Source organism: Tamandua tetradactyla, chromosome 2 (assembly GCF_023851605.1).
Source record: "Tamandua tetradactyla isolate mTamTet1 chromosome 2, mTamTet1.pri, whole genome shotgun sequence".
NCBI lineage: Eukaryota > Metazoa > Chordata > Mammalia > Pilosa > Myrmecophagidae > Tamandua > Tamandua tetradactyla.
This window is the reverse complement of record NC_135328.1, coordinates 105504911-105527824: the sequence shown is the minus strand read 5'-3', so window position 1 is coordinate 105527824 and position 22914 is coordinate 105504911. Positions and strand designations below refer to the sequence as shown.

General features: G+C 37.5%; 1 protein-coding gene across 4 annotated transcripts in view; it reads left to right on the top strand.

The window, feature by feature from the left end:
- Positions 1-1996, top strand: part of NMRK1 (nicotinamide riboside kinase 1) — a 31951-nt gene extending 29955 nt beyond the window's left edge. For 2 of the 4 annotated variants that reach the window (XR_013170498.1, XM_077148450.1), the window contains one exon: positions 502-1996. Coding sequence is in view for 1 of the 4 variants with exons in the window: in XM_077148446.1 (XP_077004561.1) it covers positions 502-533 (32 nt within the window). In the remaining 3 variants the exon portion in view is untranslated. The remainder of the gene's footprint in view (positions 1-501) is intronic. The other 2 variants (XM_077148448.1, XM_077148446.1) reach the window with 2 other exon arrangements.
- The last annotated feature ends 20918 nt before the right edge of the window (positions 1997-22914 follow it).

Genomic DNA, 22914 nt, shown 5'->3' with positions numbered 1-22914 from the left:
TAATTGTGATAAAGTAATAATAGTGAAAGGGAAACAACAAAGATAGAATTTAATTAGTAATGAAACAACACATAAACCAGGAGAGTAAGGATATGAAGTTATATATTTAATTCAATCCTTAGTTAAATCCAACCTTTGAAGCAAATTTTAATTATTACCCAATATATAACAAAGCAAGCTAGTTACCAGGAATATTCAAACTCCTTTTAAAAATGTTTGTTTTCCTCTGACTATAAAAGCACATTAATTGTAAAACTTACAAAAAAATATAAAAGCAAAAGGGATTAAGTATAGACCACCTATATTCCCACCGGTACTAACATTTTAATGCATAGGCACCCAGTCTTTTTGCCGTCTACAGCAAAGACTTTGCAAGGACACTGTGGTTGATCAGCCACACTCATTTCTCTTTTTAAATTGACGGTTGATATTTTTGCAGCTGTATAAAATTCATTATATATACTGAAACTGAATAAAACTAATTATCTCTCCCTGTTAAAGGATTCAAGGCTGAATTCTGCTTTGCACATTGAAAGTGAAATACAAGACTTGATATTGACATCTTATTGCAGAAGAATGATGTCTTCTCATTCAAATCAAAGGAATAAGAAATTTCAAATTAAAATGTAATAATCAAATATTTGTATTTTTATTGGTATTTTTCTACATTGATTTAAAATAAAATTTCCAATTATAAAGTAATAATAGTAAAATTGTCTAGTACAGTAGTCCACATTAACATAAGACTATTTCCTATTGTTGAATATTTAATGTTATGAGTTTTTCACATTGATAAATAATATGCTATAAAAATATTTGCATATATTGCTGGCTTCTTTTTTTTTTTTTAATATCCCTGGGGTAAACTGGTCAAAGGGTATAGTCATTTTTTACATTGTATATAGTTTATACATTAAATACTACACTAAAAAAATTCTTTGTTCCCCAGTATGAGCTGTATAATAAGAATTTGGTAGGTCTGTTATTGAGTTTCTAAGCCAGAGCCATCTAGTTATTCAACTAGGCTTCCTTATTTTAAAATAAAAGATTTAAAGTAATAAAATTTTTTTGCTCAATCAAGCATAACACTAAAAAATAAGCAGCTAGTCACCCTTTGTGATTCTCATCTAGTCCCCAAATTTTTGTGTGAAGTGTAGGATTATTATACCAATTGTAAATGATATTTGATATCTCAAAACTTAAAATGTGCTTAAATTTAATGCAAACATTAAAAGAATGCAACTTAATCAGACTTCGAGTAGAGATATGAAAGAAGCTGATCTGGCTAGGACTAAGGTAAATCAGAGTACAGGGTAAAGGATGATATCATCCATATTTTAAAACTTCAACTTCTGTGAGACCAAAGGTAGGAATGTTTGTTTGGTGCAAAATTTATATTCTCGGTAGTGCATTTCCTAATTTAATTTGTATGGTCAATTTAGTTAAACCACACGTGCATGGAATCTTGAATAGTGAACTTTTGTGGATTATTCCAAGTTAGTGTGATGCTCCATTATATATCAGAGTAATTTGGGCAGTGAATAAAGAAATATTGCAAAGTCCCCTTGGGGGACTGGGGAGAAAGGAAGAATTATTCAACCTCCCCATTTGGAGAATTTCTGATATTTTCATAAGCAGTGGAGACAACCTAATCAATAGGCCTAGACTTCGATCTTGAAGTTTGCCCCTATGAAACTTATTCCTGCAAAGGATAGTCTAAAGGATAGGGGGTGACTTTAAATTTAGTACCAAATAAACATTGTTAGTATAAAATTGCACTTAAGAGTCACCCCAGAGAACCTCTCTTGTTGCTCAGATGTGGCCTCTCTCTCTTCTAAGCCAGTTCAGCAGGTGAATTCACTGCCCTTCCCCCTACGTGGGACATGACTGCCAAGAGTATGAATCCTGGCAATGTGGGACAGATATCCCAGGATGAGCCATGACCCAGCATCATGGGAATGAGAAAGGCTACTTGACCAAAAGGGGGAAGAGAGAAATGAGACAAAATAGTTTCAGTGGCTGAGAGATTTCAAACAGAGTTGAGAGGTTATCCTGGAGGTTATTTTTATGCATTCTATAAATATCCCTTTTTAGTGTATGGTGTATTGGAGTAGCTGGAGGGAAGTACCTGAAACAGTTCCAGTGGCTTTGATTTTTTTTTTTTTAATTTCTTTTTTTAATTTTTTAAAAATATAACAACAAACACAAACATTCTTAACATATGATAATTCCTTTCTACATATATAATCAGTAATTCACAATATCATCACATAGTTGCATATTCATCATCATGATCATTTCTTAGAACATTTGCATCAATTCAGAAAAAGAAATAAAAAGACAACAGAAAAAAATTCATACATACCATACCCCTTACCCCTCCCTTTCATTGACACTAGCATTTCAATCTACTAAATTTATTTTAACATTTGTTCCCCCTATTATTTATTTTTATTCTGTATGTTTTACTTGTCGGTCAATAAGGTAGATAAAAGGAGCATCAGACACAAGGTTTTCACAATCACACAGTCACATTGCAAAAACTATATCAAAGTGTCACTTATGATGAGACTTTGTCAAGAAACATGGCTACTGGAACACAGCTGTACATTTTCAGGCAGTTCCCTCCAGCCTCTCCATTACTTCTTAACTAACAAGGTGATATCTATTTAATGTGTAATTATAACCTCCAGGATAACCTCTTGACTCTGTTTGGAATCTGTCAGCCATTGACACTTTATTTTCTTTCATTTTGCTCTTCCCCCTTTTGGTTGAGGTTTTCACAGTCCCTTGATGCTGAGTCCCAGCTCATTCTAGGATTTCTGTCCCATGTTACCAGGAAGGTCCACACCCCTGGGAGTCATGTCCCACGTAGAGAGGGGGAGGGCAGTGAGTTTGCTTGTTGTGTTGGCTGGGAGAGAGAGGCCACATCTGAGCAACAAAAGAGATTCTCTTGGGGGTGACTCTTAGGCCTAATTTCAAGTGGGCTTAACCTATCCTTTGTGGGGTGAGGTTTCATATGAACAAACCTCAAGATTGGGGGCTCAGCCTGTCGCTTTGGTTGTCCCCACTGCTTGTGAGAATATCAAGAATTCTCTACGTGGGGAAGTTGAATTTTCCCCCTTTCTCACCATTCCCACAAGGGGACTTTGCAAATACTTTTTTATTCACTGTTCAAATCACTCTGGGATTTATTGGGGCATCACTCTGGACAAACCTACAAAATCTTATGCCCTACTCAAGGTTCCATGCACTTATGCTGTTCAATCAAGCTGTCCACAAAAGTTATATTAGCAACTGCACTAGTCAAAATATAAATTTAGTACCAAATAAACATTTTTTGCTTTAGTCTCATAGATAAGTTAAAATTTTAAAATATTAATTACCATCTGTTTTCAACACCCTGAAGTATTGACATTCCCTTTTTCTTTCTCATGCAAAATCACTTTTAAATTTGTACATTTAGTCACTATCATTAACACTCTAGGCATTCCTAGATTATACCATCTCAGTCTTTATCATCTTTCTTTCTGATTTCATTTGTGCCCCCAGCCCTCCTCCCTCAGTCATTCCCACATTTAGCTTCATTTAGTGTTCTAACATTATTGTATTGCAGTTAGGTAGCATTGTGTTATCCATTTCTGAATTTTTAGAGTCAGTCCTGTTGCACGATCTGTATCCCTTCAGCTCCAATTATGATTCTTGAAGATGATTGTGTGATATAACTTTTATAATGTGACTGTGTGATCATAAAAACCTTGTGTCTGATGCTCCTTTTATCCAGGTTATGGACAGATGAGTTAAAAACGATGAATAAAAATAAATAACAGTAGGGTTAAAGGGTAAAATAAATTGTGTATATTGAAATACTAGTGGTCAATGAGAAGGAGGGGAAAGGGGTATGGTATGTATGAGATTTTCCTTTTTATTTCTTTTTCTGGAGTGATGCAAATGTTCTAAAAAATGATGATGGTGATGAATAAATGTGATAATATTATGAGTCATTAAATGTATACCATGTATGGAATATATGTGTGTGAAGATTTATCAATAAAAATATTTTTAAAAGAATGGAACTTGGACTTGATTTACTTCTTTAAGAAAACAGAGCATTTTTTTTGGCTCCGGAATCCCTGTAATCTTTAGATTTACTCTTATTGGTATGAAAATGTAATAAAATGAGAACTGGAATTCTCCATTAATTTTTTTCTATTCATATTTATTCCCAAAGTTTGCAAGTAACAGTGTAAAGATGGAATGCATTGAATCCTACCTGGGGTGAATTAGGAAATTCTAAGAAATATATCCAAGAACCTTAACAATGATACAAAATATGCTTTGTATGTATTTTTGTACACAGCGGTTGTTTGTTTCTGGTTACACATGGTGTCTGCAAAATATAGAACAGTAAATAATTATCATTCCAATGGACAGGAATGTACCTTAATGAGTAATTCTCATTCTAGGGAGTTGCATAGATAGAACACAGATAACAAAAAATGAGTCAGTTCCTCTATACCAATGGTTTTCAAACTTTTCTAATTAGAACCCAGAGTAAGAAATAAAGTTTATACCCAGTCCAGTGTATTTAAATTCCATTGTGTATGTGCATGTGTGTACTTATACACATGCATACATATCAAGTATCATAAAACATTTACAAACAATTGCTCTGATGCTTTGCTGTCTTTAATTTTCTTTTTTTTTTTTTTTAATATTGGTTACAACCCAGTTTGGAAAATGCTGCTTTCTCCAATCCCATGCTGACATTTACTAACTGCAAATGATGGTATAACTGGGGGCAGTCATCAGATTGAGTAAATCAACAGTTTACTACAGTTTTTGTTTTTATTTTTACATGTGTCTAGTTCTGTGGGATCATTGTGTCACTTATGATGAGAGTTTGTTACAGATGAGGGAGTTTCCCTGTGCTTCATTCGTTTTTGTGAAACCAGTGATCTGAAAACAGAAATAAGTTGTTTTTACTTCAATGATATATAGCACAAAGAAACATAGGCAGAAGATCCAAATTGTGCAGTTTTTTTTTTTAGAACTCTTTCAATGCTGGAAAATAAATTATGTCCTCTACTGAAAAATCTTTTTAAATTGATAATAAACATTCTTATAAAAATCACTAAATTCTTCTAAAAACATTGTTATGTTAAGATGAAATATTTTGTACAAACTCAGTTGGTCAGCTGTCATTTTTTGTATTTCTAACTAGCTTGCACTCAATGTTGATTGGAGTTTTTTTGTTGTTTTGGTTTGGTTTTTTGATCTGTTTGTGTTTTTTTGATCACACACAGAACAATTTAAAAAATCTTTAGCTAAGATGATTAAACTAAATCATCTTAGCTGTGCAACTTTGGCCTTGATTTTCTCTTTTTAAAGCAGAATAAGGAGAAAATTCAAAATTCTTATGGTGGCGTCCTAGGCTCTCTCTGATCTAGCCTCTGTGTACCTTCTACCCTCATGACCCATATCTCCACCCACTGCTCTCCTGCCCCAATGGCCTCCTCTCCTCAATCTTAGCATGGTTCCTCCTACAGAGCTTGCACTCATGCTGCCCCCTGGGCTTACACGGCACTCCACAACCCTCCCCTCCAACCAGACCTGGCTGACTCTGACGCATCCTGCAGATCTCCCCTTAAATATCACCTCCAGGAGGGCTTGCTTGATCCCCAGCGATAAGTTGATCCCCCCTTCCCTATAGATTGCTCTCAGGCTTCTCTACTTTTCCTTAAAAGTGCTTACAACAAATGATATACTCCCATTCGTAGAACTACTTGTTTCGTGGCTGCCTCTCCAGTAACTGCAAACTCCACCAAGTGAGGACATATCTGTGACTTACAAATGTGGCTCTACTAATTAGCGCAGGGTCTGTCTGATGCAGAATAAACGCACAAAAAAATGTTACTTAGTATTTTTTTTAAATCACTATTGTATCATAAAGGGCTTCACATGCCAGGTAAAATATTTCTTGGTGGATTGCTGCTTAAAGTAATTAGGGCTTATTTTTCTTTCATAACAGAGAAGAAACTCTGAAGTGGGAAGTCTAGGACTTGTACATAGGTTTTCCAGATTTAGCAAATAAAAATAGAGGATACCCAAGTAAATTTGAATTCCAGATAAACAATAAGAATTTTTTAGTATTAATATGTCCAGAATATTGTTCATTTAAGATCACTGTTTTCTGAAATTCATATTTAACTGGGAGTCCTGAATTTTATCCAGCACCTCTACTTACACAGAAACGCAAAGATGTCTTTCATCTTCTACTCCGCCATTCTTGACTTGTGGGCCTGTCACCTTGAGGTCCCAAGAAGGCAGTGGAAACTCTAGGCATATGTCAGCTTTCAAGGCAAGATGAAGGGTGCAGGAAGGTACTATCACCCACATCCTTCAAAATTACCCCAAAGTGAGACTCTGCCCCGATGAAGATGGTGGAGTGAGATGCATCAGGGCACAATTCACACACACACACACACACAGAAGCTTGAACTGGTGCAAACCTCTTTCTCAAAAGATGGGCAAGCGCCAAATCAAGAAAAAGACTAGTTAAAAGCAGTAGGATTGGATGGGCCACAGTGGCTCAGTGGCAGAGTTCTTGCCTGCCATGCCAGAGACCCAGGTTCGATTCTCAGTGCCTGCCCATGCAAAAACAAACAAACGAAAAGTGGTAGGATTTTCAGAAGGAAAGATAGGTGATAAAGACTGAGGTGGTATAATTTAGGAATGCCTAGAGTGTAATGATAGTGATTAAATGTACAAATTTAAAAATGTTTTTGCATGAGGAAGAGCAAATGAATGCCAATACTTCAGGGTGTTGAAAATAGATGGTAATTCATATTTTAAAACTTCAACTTATGTGTGAGGCTGAAGCAAAAATGTTTATTTGGTACTAAATTTATGTTTTGACTAGTGCAGTTCCTAATATAACTTATGCGGACTGTTTAATTGAACACCATGAGTACATGGAAACTTGAGTAGGGCATGAGACCTTGTAGGTTTGTCCAGAGTGATGTCCTGATAAATCCCAGAGTGATTTAAACAGTGAATAAAAAGTATTTGCAAAGTCCCCTTGTGGAATGGTGAGATAGGGGGAAAATTCAACTCCTCCAAGTGGAGAATTCCTGATATTCTCCCAAGCAGTGGGGACCACCAAAGCAGTAGGCCAAGCCCTCAATCTTGGAGTTTGTTCCTATGAAATTTATCCCCGCAAAGGATAGGCTAAGCCTACCTAAAATTAGGCCTCAGAGTCACCCCCAGAGAACCTCTTTTGTTGCTCACATGTGGCCTCTCTCTCCCAGCCAACAAGCAAACTCACTGCCCTCCCCTTCTCTACATGGGACATGACTCCCAGAGGTGTGGACCTTCCTGGCAACATGGGACAGAAATCCTAGAATGAGGTGGGAGTCAGCATCAAGGGATTGAGAAAACCTTCTCTACCAAAAGAGAGAAGAGCAAAATGAGACAAAATAAAATGTCAATGGCTGAGAGGTTTCAAACAGAGTTGGGAAGTTATCCTGGAGGTTATTCTTACGCATCTGTATAGATATCACCTTTTTAGTTAAGGTGTAATGGAGAGGCTGGAGGGAACTGCCTGAAAATGTAGAGCTATGTTCCAGTAGCCATGTTTCTTGAAAGTGATTGTATAATGATATAACTTTCTCAATGTGCCTATGTGATTGTGAAAACTTGTGTCTGATGCTCCTTTCATCTACGGTACACACAGGTGAGTAAAACACATGGATTAAAAATAAATAAATAATGGGGGAACAAATGTTAAAATAAATTTAGTAGGTTGAAATGCTAGTGATCAATGAGAGGGAGGGGGAAGGGGTATGGTATATATGAATTTTTTTCTCTTTCTATTTCTTTTTCTGAATTGATGCAAATGTTCTAAGAAATGATCATGATGACCGATGTACAACTATGTGATGATGTTGTGAGTTATTGATTATATATCAAGAATGGAATGATCATATGGTAAGAATGGTCATATTTGTATGTGTTATGTTTAAAAATTAATTGATTAATTAATTTTTTTTAAAGTGGTAGGATTTTGTGGTGCTCTGGTGGCCACACCCCATCTTACCAGGCAGCACGCAGCTGGCCTGTGCTCCCAGTGCAGACCCTGGTACAGGTTCCTGAGGGAGAATAGTATCCCTTCTGCACATACTGGTGGCATGTATGTCTGGCAGTGGCCTGACAGACTGGCTGTCCCAGAACTTATGCTGTGCTTAGGAAGCACCCACAGACTACTGTGAGAGGGCAGTCACTTGGCTGCCTAGAACAAGGGGCTGCTGGTTGTGGGGCCTATAATGCGGTGCCTGAGGCTTTGAGGAAACTGTTTCCTGGGACGTGTGTGTCCATATAAATGGGAGAATTCTTAAGGGCATATCTGCATGCCCAAGACACGATGTGTGCACAGAGAGGATCAAGACAACCCCTACGTATTGACCCGGAACTCTCCTCTGAATTCATTGTATAGATAAGCTCTGAAGGAGAGTGCTGGCGCAGTTCAAACTGAAAGATTGGGAAAGGTGCTTAAATCATTAGAAAGCATCATGAGGAGGACCAGACCTGGGACATACCAGACAAAGACTTTTAAAATATGGTCCTAAATATGCTCGAAGAGCTAAAGGAAAACATGAACAAAGAACTAAAAGAAATCAGGAATCCAATAGATGAACACAAAGAGAATATCAATAGAGAGATGAAAAGGTACCAACAGAGCTGAAGAAGGTAATTGAAATTTAAAATTCCCTAGTGGGGTTCAACAGCAAATTGGAGCTGGCAGAAGAAAGAATTAGTTAACCTGAAGATAAGACGTTGAAACCATCTAGTCTGAGGAGCAGAAAGAAGAAAGAACGAAGAAAGGAAATATAGTCTGAGGAACCTGAGACATTATTAAGCATACCAATATATGCATTGTGGCAATCCCAGAAGAAGAAAAAAGATAGAAAGGAGCAAAGAGAATGTTTAAAGAATTATGAAAATGCCCCAAACTTTACAAAAGACAGGGATTACACATCCAAGATGCTCACTGAACTACAAACTAGAGAAACCCTAATAGACCTAAACTACGACATGATATAATCAAACTGTCAAATACCAAAGAAAAATAATTCTAAAAGCCACAAGATAAAAGCAGTGTTTCATATACAAGGGAACTGCAATAAGATTAAGTGCTGATTTCTCATCAGAAACATGGAGGCAAGAAGGTAGTGGGATGACATATTTAAAATACTGAAAGCAAAAAAAAAAAAAAAGGCAGCCAAGAATACCATATTTGGCAAAAAGGTATTTCAAAAATGAGGGAGAGGCCAGCCACAGTGGCTCAACAGGCTGAGTTCTCGCCTGCCATGCCAGAGACCCGGGTTCGATTCCTGGTGCCTGCCCATGGGGAAAAAAAAAGTGATGAAAAATGAGGGAGAGATTGACATTCCCATACAAACAATAGCTGAGGGAGTTCATCACCACTATACTGGTCTTATAAGAAATGGTAACGAGAATTCTGCAGGTTGAAAGGAATGGACAATAGACGACAGATTGAAGCTACATGAAGATATAGGATCTCTGGCAAGGGTAATGACGTGGATAGATATAAATGCCAGTACTATCGTATTTTTGGTTTGTAACTCCACTTTTTATTTCCTATGTGATCTAAAAGGCAAATGCATAAATGTAATGATAAATCAGTGCTCTTAGATTCATAATGTATACATATGGTACTTGTGACCAGAACTACCTAAGTGGGAGAAACAGTGGTGTAGGAACATCCTTTGTATAAATTCATTGAAGTGAAGTTAGTATCTAAGCAAATGAGAGTGTTACAGATTAAGCATGTTTAAATGTAATGCCCATGGTAACTACAATATACAAACCCATAGAGACAAAGTAGAATACAGGTTGATGGGGTCATGTCAGAGAGAAGAATAAGGAGTTAATGCATAATGAGTGTAGGGTTTTTGCTTGGGGAGATGGGAAAGTTTTAGTAATGAAAGGTGGTGAAGGTGCTGCAGTATTGTAAATATGAGTAATCCCACAGAGCGGTTTGCTTGGAAGTGCTTGACATGGGAAAGTTTAAGTTGCATATATTTTCTTACTCTTATAAAAAAGTACAACTGAAGAGACAATGATAATTAAATAGAATACGTGACTGGATGGTATCTAATAATGGAGGCAAAAAGGCCCAAAAGGATATTATGAGGACATATGAAAAAATTGGAATATAAACCGTAAGCTTCACATCTATGTTAAATTTCTTAAACTTGGTAACTGCACTTAAGATGGTTACATAAGTGAATATCTTTGTTCTTCAGAAATTTACATGGCAGCAGTAAGTGTTTAATGAGCATGATATTTATAAACTACATGCAGGTGTTCAGAAATTGGGTTGGTAAATAGAGACAGGTGGATGGACATATGGACAGGCAGACAGATGGATTGAGAGATTAATGGATAGATAGAATGATAGGGCGAATGTAGCAAAACGTTAAAATTTGTGAATGTGGGTATCTGGGGTATAAGGGAGTGTTAGAGTTCTCCATATAAGGTTTGTATTATTTTTGTAACTGTCCTGTAAGTTTGAAGGTATTTCAAAATAAAAAGTTAAAAAAGAAATTACCTCTCAGTATCCCCAACAGACTTACTGATTTATCTCCATGGCCAGAACTGGGTCACATGGCCACTTCAAACTTAAAGGACTCCTGGGAAAAGGATATCATGATGGTTTGGACAATTGTGATTCACTGCCTGGGAATGCTGCCACAGAAACAAAATCAAAGTTCTTTTGGCAAGAAAGAACTGGAAGTGTCTGCTACAACTTTTTTTTTCACACTCTCTCTAGCCATGAATTTATGAAGCTTGAATTGCTATGACAGACAGACAATAGCAGGTCTTGGCACAGATGTGGAGAAACTAGAACCATCATGTACTGTTTGGAGTATAAATTGATGCAGCCATTTTGGAAAACAGTTTGGCAATTTTTTTAAAAGTATATATAAATTGGCCATAAAAAAACAGCAATTCTACACCTAAGTATCTACCTAAGAGAAATGAAAACACATCCACATAAAGACTTACACATAAATGTTTTTAGCAGCATTATTCATAATTGTAAAAAAAAGTGTAGAAATAACCCAAATTTCCATCAGCTTGTGAAAGGATAAACCACATATGGTATAGCCATACAATAGAATACTATTCAACAATTAAAAAGCAACAATGTGCTGATACAAACTAAAATGTAGGTGAACCTCAAAACTATGCTAAGTGAAGGAAGCCAGACATAAAAGTCTACATGTATGATTCTATTTATATGAAATGTCCAGAAAAGGCAAATCTATGTAGATAGAAAAGTGATTGCCTATAGTTGGAGGAAGGGTACTGTAAATGAGCACCAAGGATCTTACTGGAGTGATTGGAAATGTTCTAAAACTGTATTGTGGTGAAGATTGCACAACTCTGTAAATTTATTAATAGTCATTTGAATTATACTCTTATAGCAGAAAAATTTCATGGTATATAAATTATACATCATTAAACATGCTTCAAAAAATCTGCAAAGCATATATCTATCTCCAGTGCACAGATTGTTACTCTAAAGGATGAGATTCAAGCCCAAGAGTGCACCTTTTAAAGATATACTTGTTAGCATATAATGTCATAAAATGTTGGAGCAGTACCTGCTGGTCCAATGTGCTATATTTCAATGTGAAAATTGAAGCCAGAGCTGATGACCTGTCCAACACCATTCGGCTCGTTAGTAGCAAAGCTGGGACCAGGCCATAACCACTTGACCACACAAGTGTGCACACACATTTTTTGTTCTAGAGCAATGAATGGCAGGAAAGTAGCCCGCTAGACACACCATCTCTCCTTCTCTCCCTTGGAAGGGAATGTACTGAGAAGCCCGGAAAGGCAATGGCTGTGTCAGTGAAAAATGAAGCTTTCTGTTCTGGGCTCTTGGAGCTTGGTGAAGGAGGTGAGCCAACACATGGAGTTATCCATGGGATAAGGAGCAGTGGTGAGTTGATTTGAGCTCTATCCCACTACCTGGCTCTCCTGACCTTAGTTTTGTGCTTCTAGCTGTTCTTTCAATACTCCATCAAGGGGTGGGGAGTTAGAGAAAAAAAACAAGGATATAGAAACAGTAGAATGGACATTACTCTCTGCTTCTGTGCGCACAAGGACTGGATGAAAATTCCAATAGCAGCAATTTTGGACCCTAATCAAGGTAGCAAAACCTGCAGAAAAGAAATATCAAAAGCAAAATTTCTTACCAAAGTGAATAATCCAATGCATTCATGCTCATGAGTCCAGAAACATGTTATCAGTGCAAAAGTAAAAATATAATAACATGCTCCTTGCTAGCTTCCAGATCCTGGAGAAGTTAGGTCGTCTTTACAATTAAAAGTAGAGACTAAAACTTAGACAAGGGCATCTCTATTGACTCTCCTCTTCAAGCTAGCACAAGCAGGTTTCCCAAACTTCCTTCTACAGCAGTGCTCAAACCTTAGCATGCATCAAAATCTGTTGGAGGATTTGTTAAAATTCAGACTGCTGTTTCCCACCCCAGAGTTTCTGATTCAGTAGGATTGGGATGGAGCCCTTGAGTTTGCATTTTTAACAAGTTCCGAGGTGATGCTCCTGTTGCTGATCCACAGACCACAGTTTGAGAATTACTGCTCTGGATTGGACAAATAGCAGCCTACAGACTCGACTGTCATTTGGAACCTACAAGCTGAAATCATCAAGCCCTCAAGATACTATAATATCAACCTTATGCTGGTTATCAATTTATTGATTCTTAGCTCCAAATTCTTCCTCTTTACCTGATCTGTGAGCATGAATCTGGACCCTTTAAATATTTTTTTTCCCTTGCCAGGTGGTACAATGGTAAACTTTGTAAGTAGAGGGCACTGGAGAGGCATTGTAGGAGGAAAGGCATTTGTTTCCTGGTGGCTGCTTGTTTGCAGGCCCCTGCAGTGCATACAACTTTTCCAGCATTCAGCTCTTGCAGTGCATGGGGCTTCCCAAGTGCCCAGCTCTTGCAGTGCATGACAGTGGGCAGAACCTGGGAGTCAGCAGCTATAGTGGAGTGCCTTCGTTTGACACTTCACCATGAACAGATTTTTCCTGGCATCCTGGAAGGCAGATTTGCCAAAATTTTCAGAGGATAGATTTCTAGCACATTTCATTGACATGCCACCACCACAACTCTGCAATTCGTTGAGCCACTGTTGTGCCCTTCTAAACAAGGTCTGGATCTCATTCTTGGGGGATTAGGGGTGTGTGTGAAGAGTTTCTTCCTTGGGTGCTCCATCTCAGCCCTACGGGTAGTGGCTGCTCCTTATATCTGATAGCACTGTGTTTTTCTTTTTACTTAGATATAATTCTCTTTATTTCTTACTGACCAATCTCTTGTTATTCCAATCTCCTGTTATAGTTAATAATTATTTATATTAAACTTTTCCTGTTCACATAACTGCATGGTTCCTCACCCCTAATTGGACTTAGACTGATACAATTATTAGGTTTATTATTGATGAATTAATAGAAGATGAATTTGGACAATTGTGTGGCTGATTATTTTGTATTTTTAACTTTTGCCATCTCTTCTTATCTCTGGAATATCACACATATACCCATTTGCCCATAGAATAAAACATATTTGGCTAATCAAAAGAGCCACAGCCTGAAATCTTGTGATCTTTATCTCATTATACCTCTTCCTACAGAAGATATTAAAATGGATTTCCTAAAGATATTCTGGATATTCTTGATTTAACAGTACAGGTTCTCTGGCAGAAGCAAGTCTTGGTTTTTTGAGTCTAGGATTTAAGATTTTTGAACATGCCTCTCTTTTTTTTAACATGATGTAATATCTATTTGTTTAAAGAATGTATGGAAGGATTTTCTTAAAACCTCAAAATAACATGACACAATAATCCAACAGGAAAAATAATTTCCAACAGTGATGATGGTTCTGTAATGTTCTACAAAGGTTCAAAGTCTAGCATTGTGTTTATTTTACTGTGTTGGTATTTGGACCTCTACTGACATGGCCTGTAAATTAAAATAATAATTAAAATAATAATGAACCTTTATTGAACACTTACCGTATGTTACATATAGTATCAAGTTCTATTAGGAAAAGATTAAAAAATTTGGAAATAGGTGAAAAGAGTTACTGCATGTCCTTTCAGGGTTATCTGGGCATTGTCTAGGAGACTCACCCAAGGGCTACACAGTTCTCTAGAAGTGTGTATTTTTGCTTGATTTGTTGTTTTCTCTTGATTGGATATTTTAAATGTCATAAAGGTAGAGTAGAAGCTTATAGTGAGGGTTTCTCAACCTTGGTACTGGTAATATTTTGGATCAGATAATTCTTTGCTGTGGGGAGAGAGGGGGGCTGTTCTGTGCATTGAAGGATGTTTAACCCAAGCCCTGGTCTCTACCTACTAGTTGCCAGTGGCACTCTCCTCCCAATTGTGACAACCAAAAACGTCTTTAGACATTGCCAAATGTCCTCTAAAGGGCGAAATCACCCACGTTTTAGAACAACTGCTGATAATGATGCAAATGAATTTTGGCCAGTAGAGATACAAATCAGGAAATGGTTTTCCCAATAGGAAAGATAACTCTTTTACCCAGTAGAGATGAAAATTATTTTCTTAGTATAAAAAGATAACCCTGAAAGTTAAATTTTTATTGCTCTGTACATTAACCAATTTTATATCTAAATTTGTAATCTTATTCAGGCATTTGTCTTTTAGATTTTTCTCTTTGCTCTCTCCAATTCTTCTGAACCAGCCTTACCATCTTGTCAATTTCCCCCATTAAAAGGTTAAATGAATCATTGGCACAGGCTCACTTTATACTTACATAAGAGTCATGTTTTTAAATTTCTGAAAAGTACACTTTGACAGTACTTAATATAAGTTATTTTATCTTTTAAATAACCATATGAATATGGTTTATTACTGCATGAATTTTCCATAAACCTAGGATACCTCCTAAGAACTTCATATGAATATGAAGCTTTTGAGAGGTAAAGTAACTTGTCCAAAGTCACACAGCTAATAGGTGTTAGAGTCACACGTGGAACCCAAGTCTTCATGACCCTCAATAATGAGCTCTTAATTACCATGCTAGACCATTATGATCTAGCCTGTGAACCAAATTGCTGTCACTGCACTCAACTTGCAAATGTTTTCTCTATAGCTCTTGCTCACCCAATTTATATGCTATGGAGGAGCTTCATAGTTCAAAATGCAAGAATCAATCAGAGAAACCTTTCAACTTTGGAAACTCTAACTTCTCACTTTCTTATAATATCACAGAAGTCAATGCTATAGGAAGCTGACAAAAAGGTACCTGGAATCTATAGCTCCTCAATTCAAGTTACCATGTTGAATATACTCTTTGAACTCATATATGTGCATGAGTTGTTGATGTCTGTCTCCTGGCAAAAGACAAATCCAACAGGAACCGTCTGGACTTGCTTATCCTGATATTCACCTTTTTGTCCCTTTTCCTGTTTTACAAATGGAAATGTGGTAGACTAAGGTACAAAGGCATCAGGAAGTGATGACATCAGCACATAAAAGTACTTTTGTTTAGGTCTGTACTGATCTTTATGTCTTCTCTGTCTAATCCAACAATATAAGTCACACTAGGCAGCATATAAATGCTTATTGGATCCCTGATCAAATGATCATTTTCCTGAGTCTTGAAGTTCTTAGGAGGTATCCTAGGTTTATGGAAAATACATGCAGTAATAAAATAGCTATGAGTACTTACCACATAAAAAGCCCTGTTCTAAGCTCCCTACACATTATGTTGAATACTCATAAAACTCCCTGAGGGGAAATTGTGTAATTTTTCAGATGGAGAAATGGGCACAAAGAGGTTAAGCAGTTGGCCAAAGCCACACAAGCAGTGGCAGAACAAATTCAAATTTGGCTTTATGTCCATCTCTCAGCTACTATACTCAACTATAGTAACAGAAGTGACTGGCTGCCATAAAGTGGCAAAAGTGGGATGAGGGGGTCAAGGGAACAAGACTATACTGAGGATATGACTGGATGGGATTCTGAAGGTCAGAATGTGTGAAGCAAGAAAGGTGAATGACCCTCCAGACCTCCATTTTGATGTGACCTTTACTGAAACAGAGGTGGTTCCAGACTCAGAAAAGGAGTTTCTTCCCTGAAAATGGTGAAATAAGGACATGTTGCCCAGCTGGTCTACAGGTGCTTGAAATAGCAGATTTATTTGGTGGGGAAGTTGGCATCTATATCGGATAATCTCAGGTATCATTGCTGTTTTTAGTAAACCATTAACAACATGGGGCAATAGTGTTTACTTCCTGCAGCAGGAAACGTTGACTTGATTCATATTTAGGCAAATGTGTAAGTTATAAGAGCAACTAGAAAGTTTGAGACTGTAAGTAATAGAGATGATGTTCACTGCCTAAGAATGATTTACTTCACAAAAACAAATATGGAAATACAAAGTGCTTCCCATCTTTGATGCCACTTGTGCTCCCACATCCATGAAAGTTAGGTCAATCTAAAGTACTTTCCTCGTTTGGCAACAAAAGAAAATAAAGTGCCAAGACGTTATTTGAGGCCACTCAAGTAGTCAGCATGGAAGTCAGATTTGTTCAGTTTAGTTCGGTATAAATCATGAACTAGGTCTCTTCTGACCCAATATGCTTTCTTCTGTCTTTTTGATCTCTCCAATAATGCTTGTAATAAGACTCAGGCCTGAAAAATTTGTTCTTGGGGTATAGTAAGTATAGGCCTCCACTTTTAAGGTCTTGTGTTTTGGGAAGTCCTATAATGTTAGAAGAGGAGTAAGCCAAGGACAGAGCAGGCGAGGGAAATGGCAGTGATGGTTGGTTGTACTAAAAGGTGAAGTAGCAGGTGAGCCATGGTGGTTCAGCAGGCAGAGTTCTTGCCTCCTATGCCGGAGACCCGGGTTCGGTTCCCGGTGCCTGCCCATGCAAAAAAAAAAAAATATGAAGCAGCAAAATGGAAAGCACATGGGACTGTGAATAGGAAAACCTGGGTTCTCATCCCAGCTCTGATGCTTGACTGTGAGCATGTCATTTAAACACTCTCGTAGGCTAAGTTTCCCTCAAAATTGAAATCACTGACCATAAGGACACACTGAAGAAACTGCATTTCCAGAGAGAGAGACATCAAACAGGATTGAAAATGACACTTCAAAGGGACTTAGAATAGTCCTGCCAAGGGAGTCCCCTGGTGCCCAGAAGGGCAGAGGGGCCCCTGGAAATCCCCAGCCACACTTTTTTCTCCACTTGGGTGATTCCAGCTTGAAAATGGTATCACAAGAACAAGTGGATCACAGCTTTCCATCTCAGATTTTGGGACCTCAAATAAACAGAATGGCCCCAGAGAATCCCCAGCCTTGTTTTTATCAACATGGGTGATTCCAACATGAACTTGATACCACAGTATCCAGCCAATCTGTACCCCAAATGAACAGAATGCCCCTTAAGACTCTGTAGCCAAACCCTTTAATCAATACGTGTGACTTAAGCACATGCTTGGTACCTCAGCATCAAGCCAATTCCTCGATATGGAGGAAGCTTCATGACCATACCTTATTCTCCTACAGACTGCATGAAGAATTGGAGACTCTTTAGCCTGATCATGTTTCCAGATAAAAAACATATCTAGAAGGAACTAGGTTTGAAACTCAACATAGAGGAGTCAAGAGTGAAGGTTTTATATCCTGGTGATATGCTTGGTACTCCATCCAAACCCTACTCTCCTAATCAGCCTGGAAATTCCGTCCCTACCCCAATCATAACAGCATTTCATTTACTGAGTAAAAAAAAAAAAATTGAAATCCCTAAAATCTACCGCATGATATGTGATTAAGAGTTAATGAATATAAAGCATCCAGTCAAATGCCTGGCACCTGGTGGGTGTTCACTATTATTAGCTCCAGCTTTCAATCCAGCCCTGATAATTCCATCCTACAAACCCAAGATTGTTCTGAAGAATAAATAAGCTATTACGCAATTATTTTAGAAACTCTTAAGGGCTCTGCAAATCTTAAACGTATTAAAGGGTTATTAAGAGAGATGTAATATCTTCAAAGTACAGATGAGTCAACATAACTCTTGGATTTTAAAAAATTATTGTTCTTTCCCCTTTAAGGCATTCCTGATATTCATTTTTACCATTCTGCTCTATATTTTTTTAAAAAATGAATGAGAAGGGTGAAATATACAGTGTAGTTGTTCTAGAACCTAAAACTCTACATAAAGATGGTCACCAGCCTATGTAACAATAGATCATCTGACTTATTAATTCCATACTCCTCCTGCTCAAAGACACTTAATCCTAGCTATAAAATTATATCAAGCTGCTTTTGCCTTGCTCTCTTGGATCATGTGCTCAGGAAGAAAGCCAGCTACATGTCATGAGGACACTGTGGAGACGGTGGAAAAAACCTTGTGTCAGCAGTCAGCACCTGCTTGCCTGTCATGTGAGTGCACCACCTTCGAAGTGGCTCCTCCAAGTTTTCAGATGGCTGAAGCTCCAGCTAACGTTAATTTCAACTTCATGAGCGACCCTGAGCCAGAAACCAGCTAAACTACTCCCCAAATCCTAACCACAGAAACTATGTGAGGTAACTGTGTTTTATGTCACTAAAGGTTGGGTACTTTGTGGCACAGCATTAGGCCACTAATAACTACCCACTGCAAAATGTTGGCTGAAGCTGATTTGAGTTGTATTGCTGTCACTTCCAACCAGAGATTATTACTAACACACCTACTATGTCAGAATTGCTTGGAATGGGTCTTGGATGTTGGTATTTTTTTTTTTTAAGCTTTACAAATGATTCTGATACACAGCCTCAGTTCAAAAGTTCCACTTTATTGAGAAATATAACATTTAAACTTGTAATTATAGATGATTATGGTCGACAGGCTTCAAATAAGCAAAACTTCCTTCTTCCTTCCGTGATGCATTATAAGAATAAGAGCCATATTTCAGGTCAATGGAAGCTCAGCAAGCTTTCTCTAACTTTATATATAGATATAATAGATATAGATAGCTAGATAGCTATCTAGATAGATAGATATAACATAGAAATGAGCAATGAAGATTAATTTTCACTATTTCACTCTTGACATTCCATCTTGGCTTCACTCTTCTGAACTAAGACCAGAGCCAATTTATATGAAATATTTCTCAACCATGGAATAATTTGCAACTGGCTCCCATAACATTCTGTTGCCAATTTACTCTTGCTTCTAACCCACACTTACCCTTTCTTTTGTGCAATATTCAGCACATAATTGTCAGGTACATATGAATTCTCTTTCAACAAAATGAAATGAGGACAACGATGACATGCTGACACTTCTGTCTAGTCCTCACTCATAGATATAGACCAAAGATGCTAAATTTCCAAACTTGAAACTTGAAAAGAAGAGTAAATGAATGACTCAGCATCTGTTTCTCCCCCTCTTTTTGTATCTTTTCCATAAACACACAGGCAGCCCTTTGTAGCTGCCTATCTTATTAGGGAATCTGAAGTCTAAGGATCTTGGCCACCACTTGATAACATCTACCCAATATTCTGGGAATGGGTGGGGGGAGAGGTGGAAACCTAGTAATTATCCTCAGTTCCTCATTCTCCTCACTCAATTCATGAAAACAGTCCAAAAATTCTTTTGTTTTTCTTTTTTTTTTACTTCAGATGTCTTTCATCCCACCCTATGGCCACAGTCTTCCATCAGACTAACTTTATCCCCTACCTAATCTGTTATAACAGTTTATTAACTGTTCTGCATTCCAGTTTACTTTGTACATAGTGTCAGAGTTACCTTTCTAAATTGTATCATGTCACTCCCTTGATTAAAAACATGCTATTGCTTTGGGCGGGCCACGGTGGCTCAGCTGGCAGAGTTCTCACCTGCCATGATGGAGACTCGGGTTCGATTCCCGGTGCCTGCCCATGCAAAAGAAAAAACAAAACAAAACATGCTATTGACATCATGTACTCCCTAATTTGTTTACTGGGAAGGGTATATCACTTCTGTGGTGTTTTTGCCAAAAAAACATAACCTCAAAATAATCCTCTTCTGAAGTCTAAAATTATTTTAAAATAAAGAAAAAATTGGATAGAAAAGAGACCAGAAAAAAAAGTCATTTACATCAAAATTCCAATCAACTACAAAGTCTTAATGGAGGGTTGGGGGGGGGGCAGGAAGAGAGAATTCTAAGTGCTACAATGATTCTACCCACCACCAATTCAATAAACATATGCCTGGCAGGTACCATGGAATGAAGTGTGAATTTATAAGACCTTCCACCTGCCCTCAAATACACACATAGTATGAGCATTTCACAATGCTAAATGTGACTTGAATATTTAGACAATATGATCCCTAAACGCAAGCCAGTAATTTCAGTGATCTGTTTCCAATTAGAAAAAAAAAAAAATTGAAAAACTTGATGTATGTGATTTTATACAAAGCATCATGCTAGTCATCACAGACTAGATCATGACTATTGGACTTCTTTATGCTTATTTAATCATTTAATATTTTTATTTGGAATCATATATTGTAGAGGAGGTATACTACCATAGCCTCTCCCATATTTAGAACCTCAAGCAGTCTTAATCCAGCCTACGATGGAAATCAGAGATTAAGAGATCAGGCTTGGAAACAGGAAAGAGAAACCCACTCTCCTTTTTAATATCTATTAGTAATATCCTTGAACTGTAGGTACAAACTTAAGCATCTCTTCTGATTCTGCTCTTTTTCATCCCTATATTCAGCTGTGTTTTCTTCCTTTTAAACTATGAATTGAATTTACCTTAATCTCTTCTTCTTACCATTCTGTCCAGCATAAATCTTTATCATTCCATTTCAGGTTTATTTGAACAATCTACTTATCTGGTCTTCCTGATGATGGCTTATCCCCTGGCTCTTGTCCACTTATTTTTTCTATACTTCTGCATTCATCATTTCACTCTACTTCAGAATCTAAAATGAATCTCCATTGTTTAGTAACTCACCCAGACTCTTCAGTCTCACTTCTAAAGCTCTCCTAAATTAATAAGCCTTTTCCCCCTATATCACCATGTAGATCAGAATCAGATTTGTCTTTACCTTCTCCACATGGCTCATGCCACTATTCCCCCATTACAAAAGATTGTTGTATTTTCCTGTTCCGCATCTATTTTTTAAAAAATATTTCTATTGACAAATTCTCACACACATACAGTCCACACATGGTGTACAATCCGTGGTTCACAATATCATCACATAGTCATGTATTCTTCATCTATTTTACCTTTTGGTGATATCATTCAGAATTTGGGGGGAACAATCAAAGCTGTACTCTCGATCCATAGGTCTGGATTTAGCTGACTCCACAGCCAGCTCCAGCATAGGGATGGAACTCAAATCCACTTAATCAGAGGACCACAACTCCTTGGTTAGTAATCTGGCCCAATGAGTGTCCTTTCTGGGCTATTCTCTTGAAACTTTAAAAAAGAATAGTGCTTGGGAAAGCCAAGAAATGGCAAGTGACATAGTCCTGATGATATAACTTGAGTCTCTGGATCTAACCTATGCCTGATCTTCTCAGTAATAAGAAACAATAAATCTTTTTCCCCCTTTAGACTGAAGCCAGTTTGAACTGGGTTTCTTGTTTGCACTCTAGAATACTCCCACCTGTTTGCCACTTCAAATTCAATCTATCCTTTGAGATCTAGTTCTCATGCCACTTTCAAATTGATCTCTCCCTTTCCTTAATTCCCATAACCTACTTAATTCATACCGTTTTATACTAAATAAATAAAAATTTATCCTAAATTTCTCAATGCTTTAGTGATTTCTAGTTTTGCTGCCCTTCTGTACCATAAGCCTCTCCAGGGTTTGAACCATGAATCACATTTTTCTCTCCAGTTCACAACACTTAAGAATTTTTCATACTAAATTGACTGATCAATTCTTACATAAGTTGCTTTTCTTAAGGAAGGCAGTGGTTAGACGCTCAAGAATAAATGAAAGGTTACCCTCATAATCCAAGAGAGAGGTAAGTCAAGATTAATGGACTATCAAATATTTATATGAGATTTATTTTACCCTTTCCTCTTCGATTAGATATTATTATCCTCCCCTCTTCAGTGAGATTTTATATTACACATTATGATGTGCAATATAGAAACACAATGGGTAAACATTTAACTTGCATATCCTCATGCTTTCATCTAAACAAGGTATCATCCATCAACTTCCAGTCAACCAAGATGGTGGCAGAAGACACTTCAGGATGCCAGCTCCCCACAGAATCTTTGAACAACTAGTAACAACTGGCAAGGCCATCTTCCTAAAAATTCTGGAAAAACAGTTCAATGATTGCAGTGATGGAGCAAGTGATGAATCTAGAAAATGAAGCTTTTAAAATAGTAGGGTAGGCCACGGTGGCTCAGCAGGCAGAGTTCTCGCCTGGCATGCCAGAGACCTGGGTTCAGTTCCTGGTGCCTGCCCATACAAAACACAGACAGACAAATAAAAAAAGCCCTAATCATTGTGAAACAGTAGGAGATGCTAATGGTACCCTTGCTGAACCCTCCTGCATTCCCTCCACAGTGTGGAACAGGCCTGTGCACCCGTTGTGTTTCCCCGGCCCTGTTCTGGAGGGATACATACTGAGGCACATGTATGTCAGTGTCAGTCTATCTTGGGGCAACCTAAATGCTGTTAAACAAGGCACTCATTTCTGGCTTGCCCTTTGAGGACTTGCCCTATAGGCAGAAGCAACTTGGAGACTGTAAAATAGTGTAAGAAACAATTAAGTCCAAGTGGCCTGGACAAAGGATTACTGCTTTATGTTATACAAT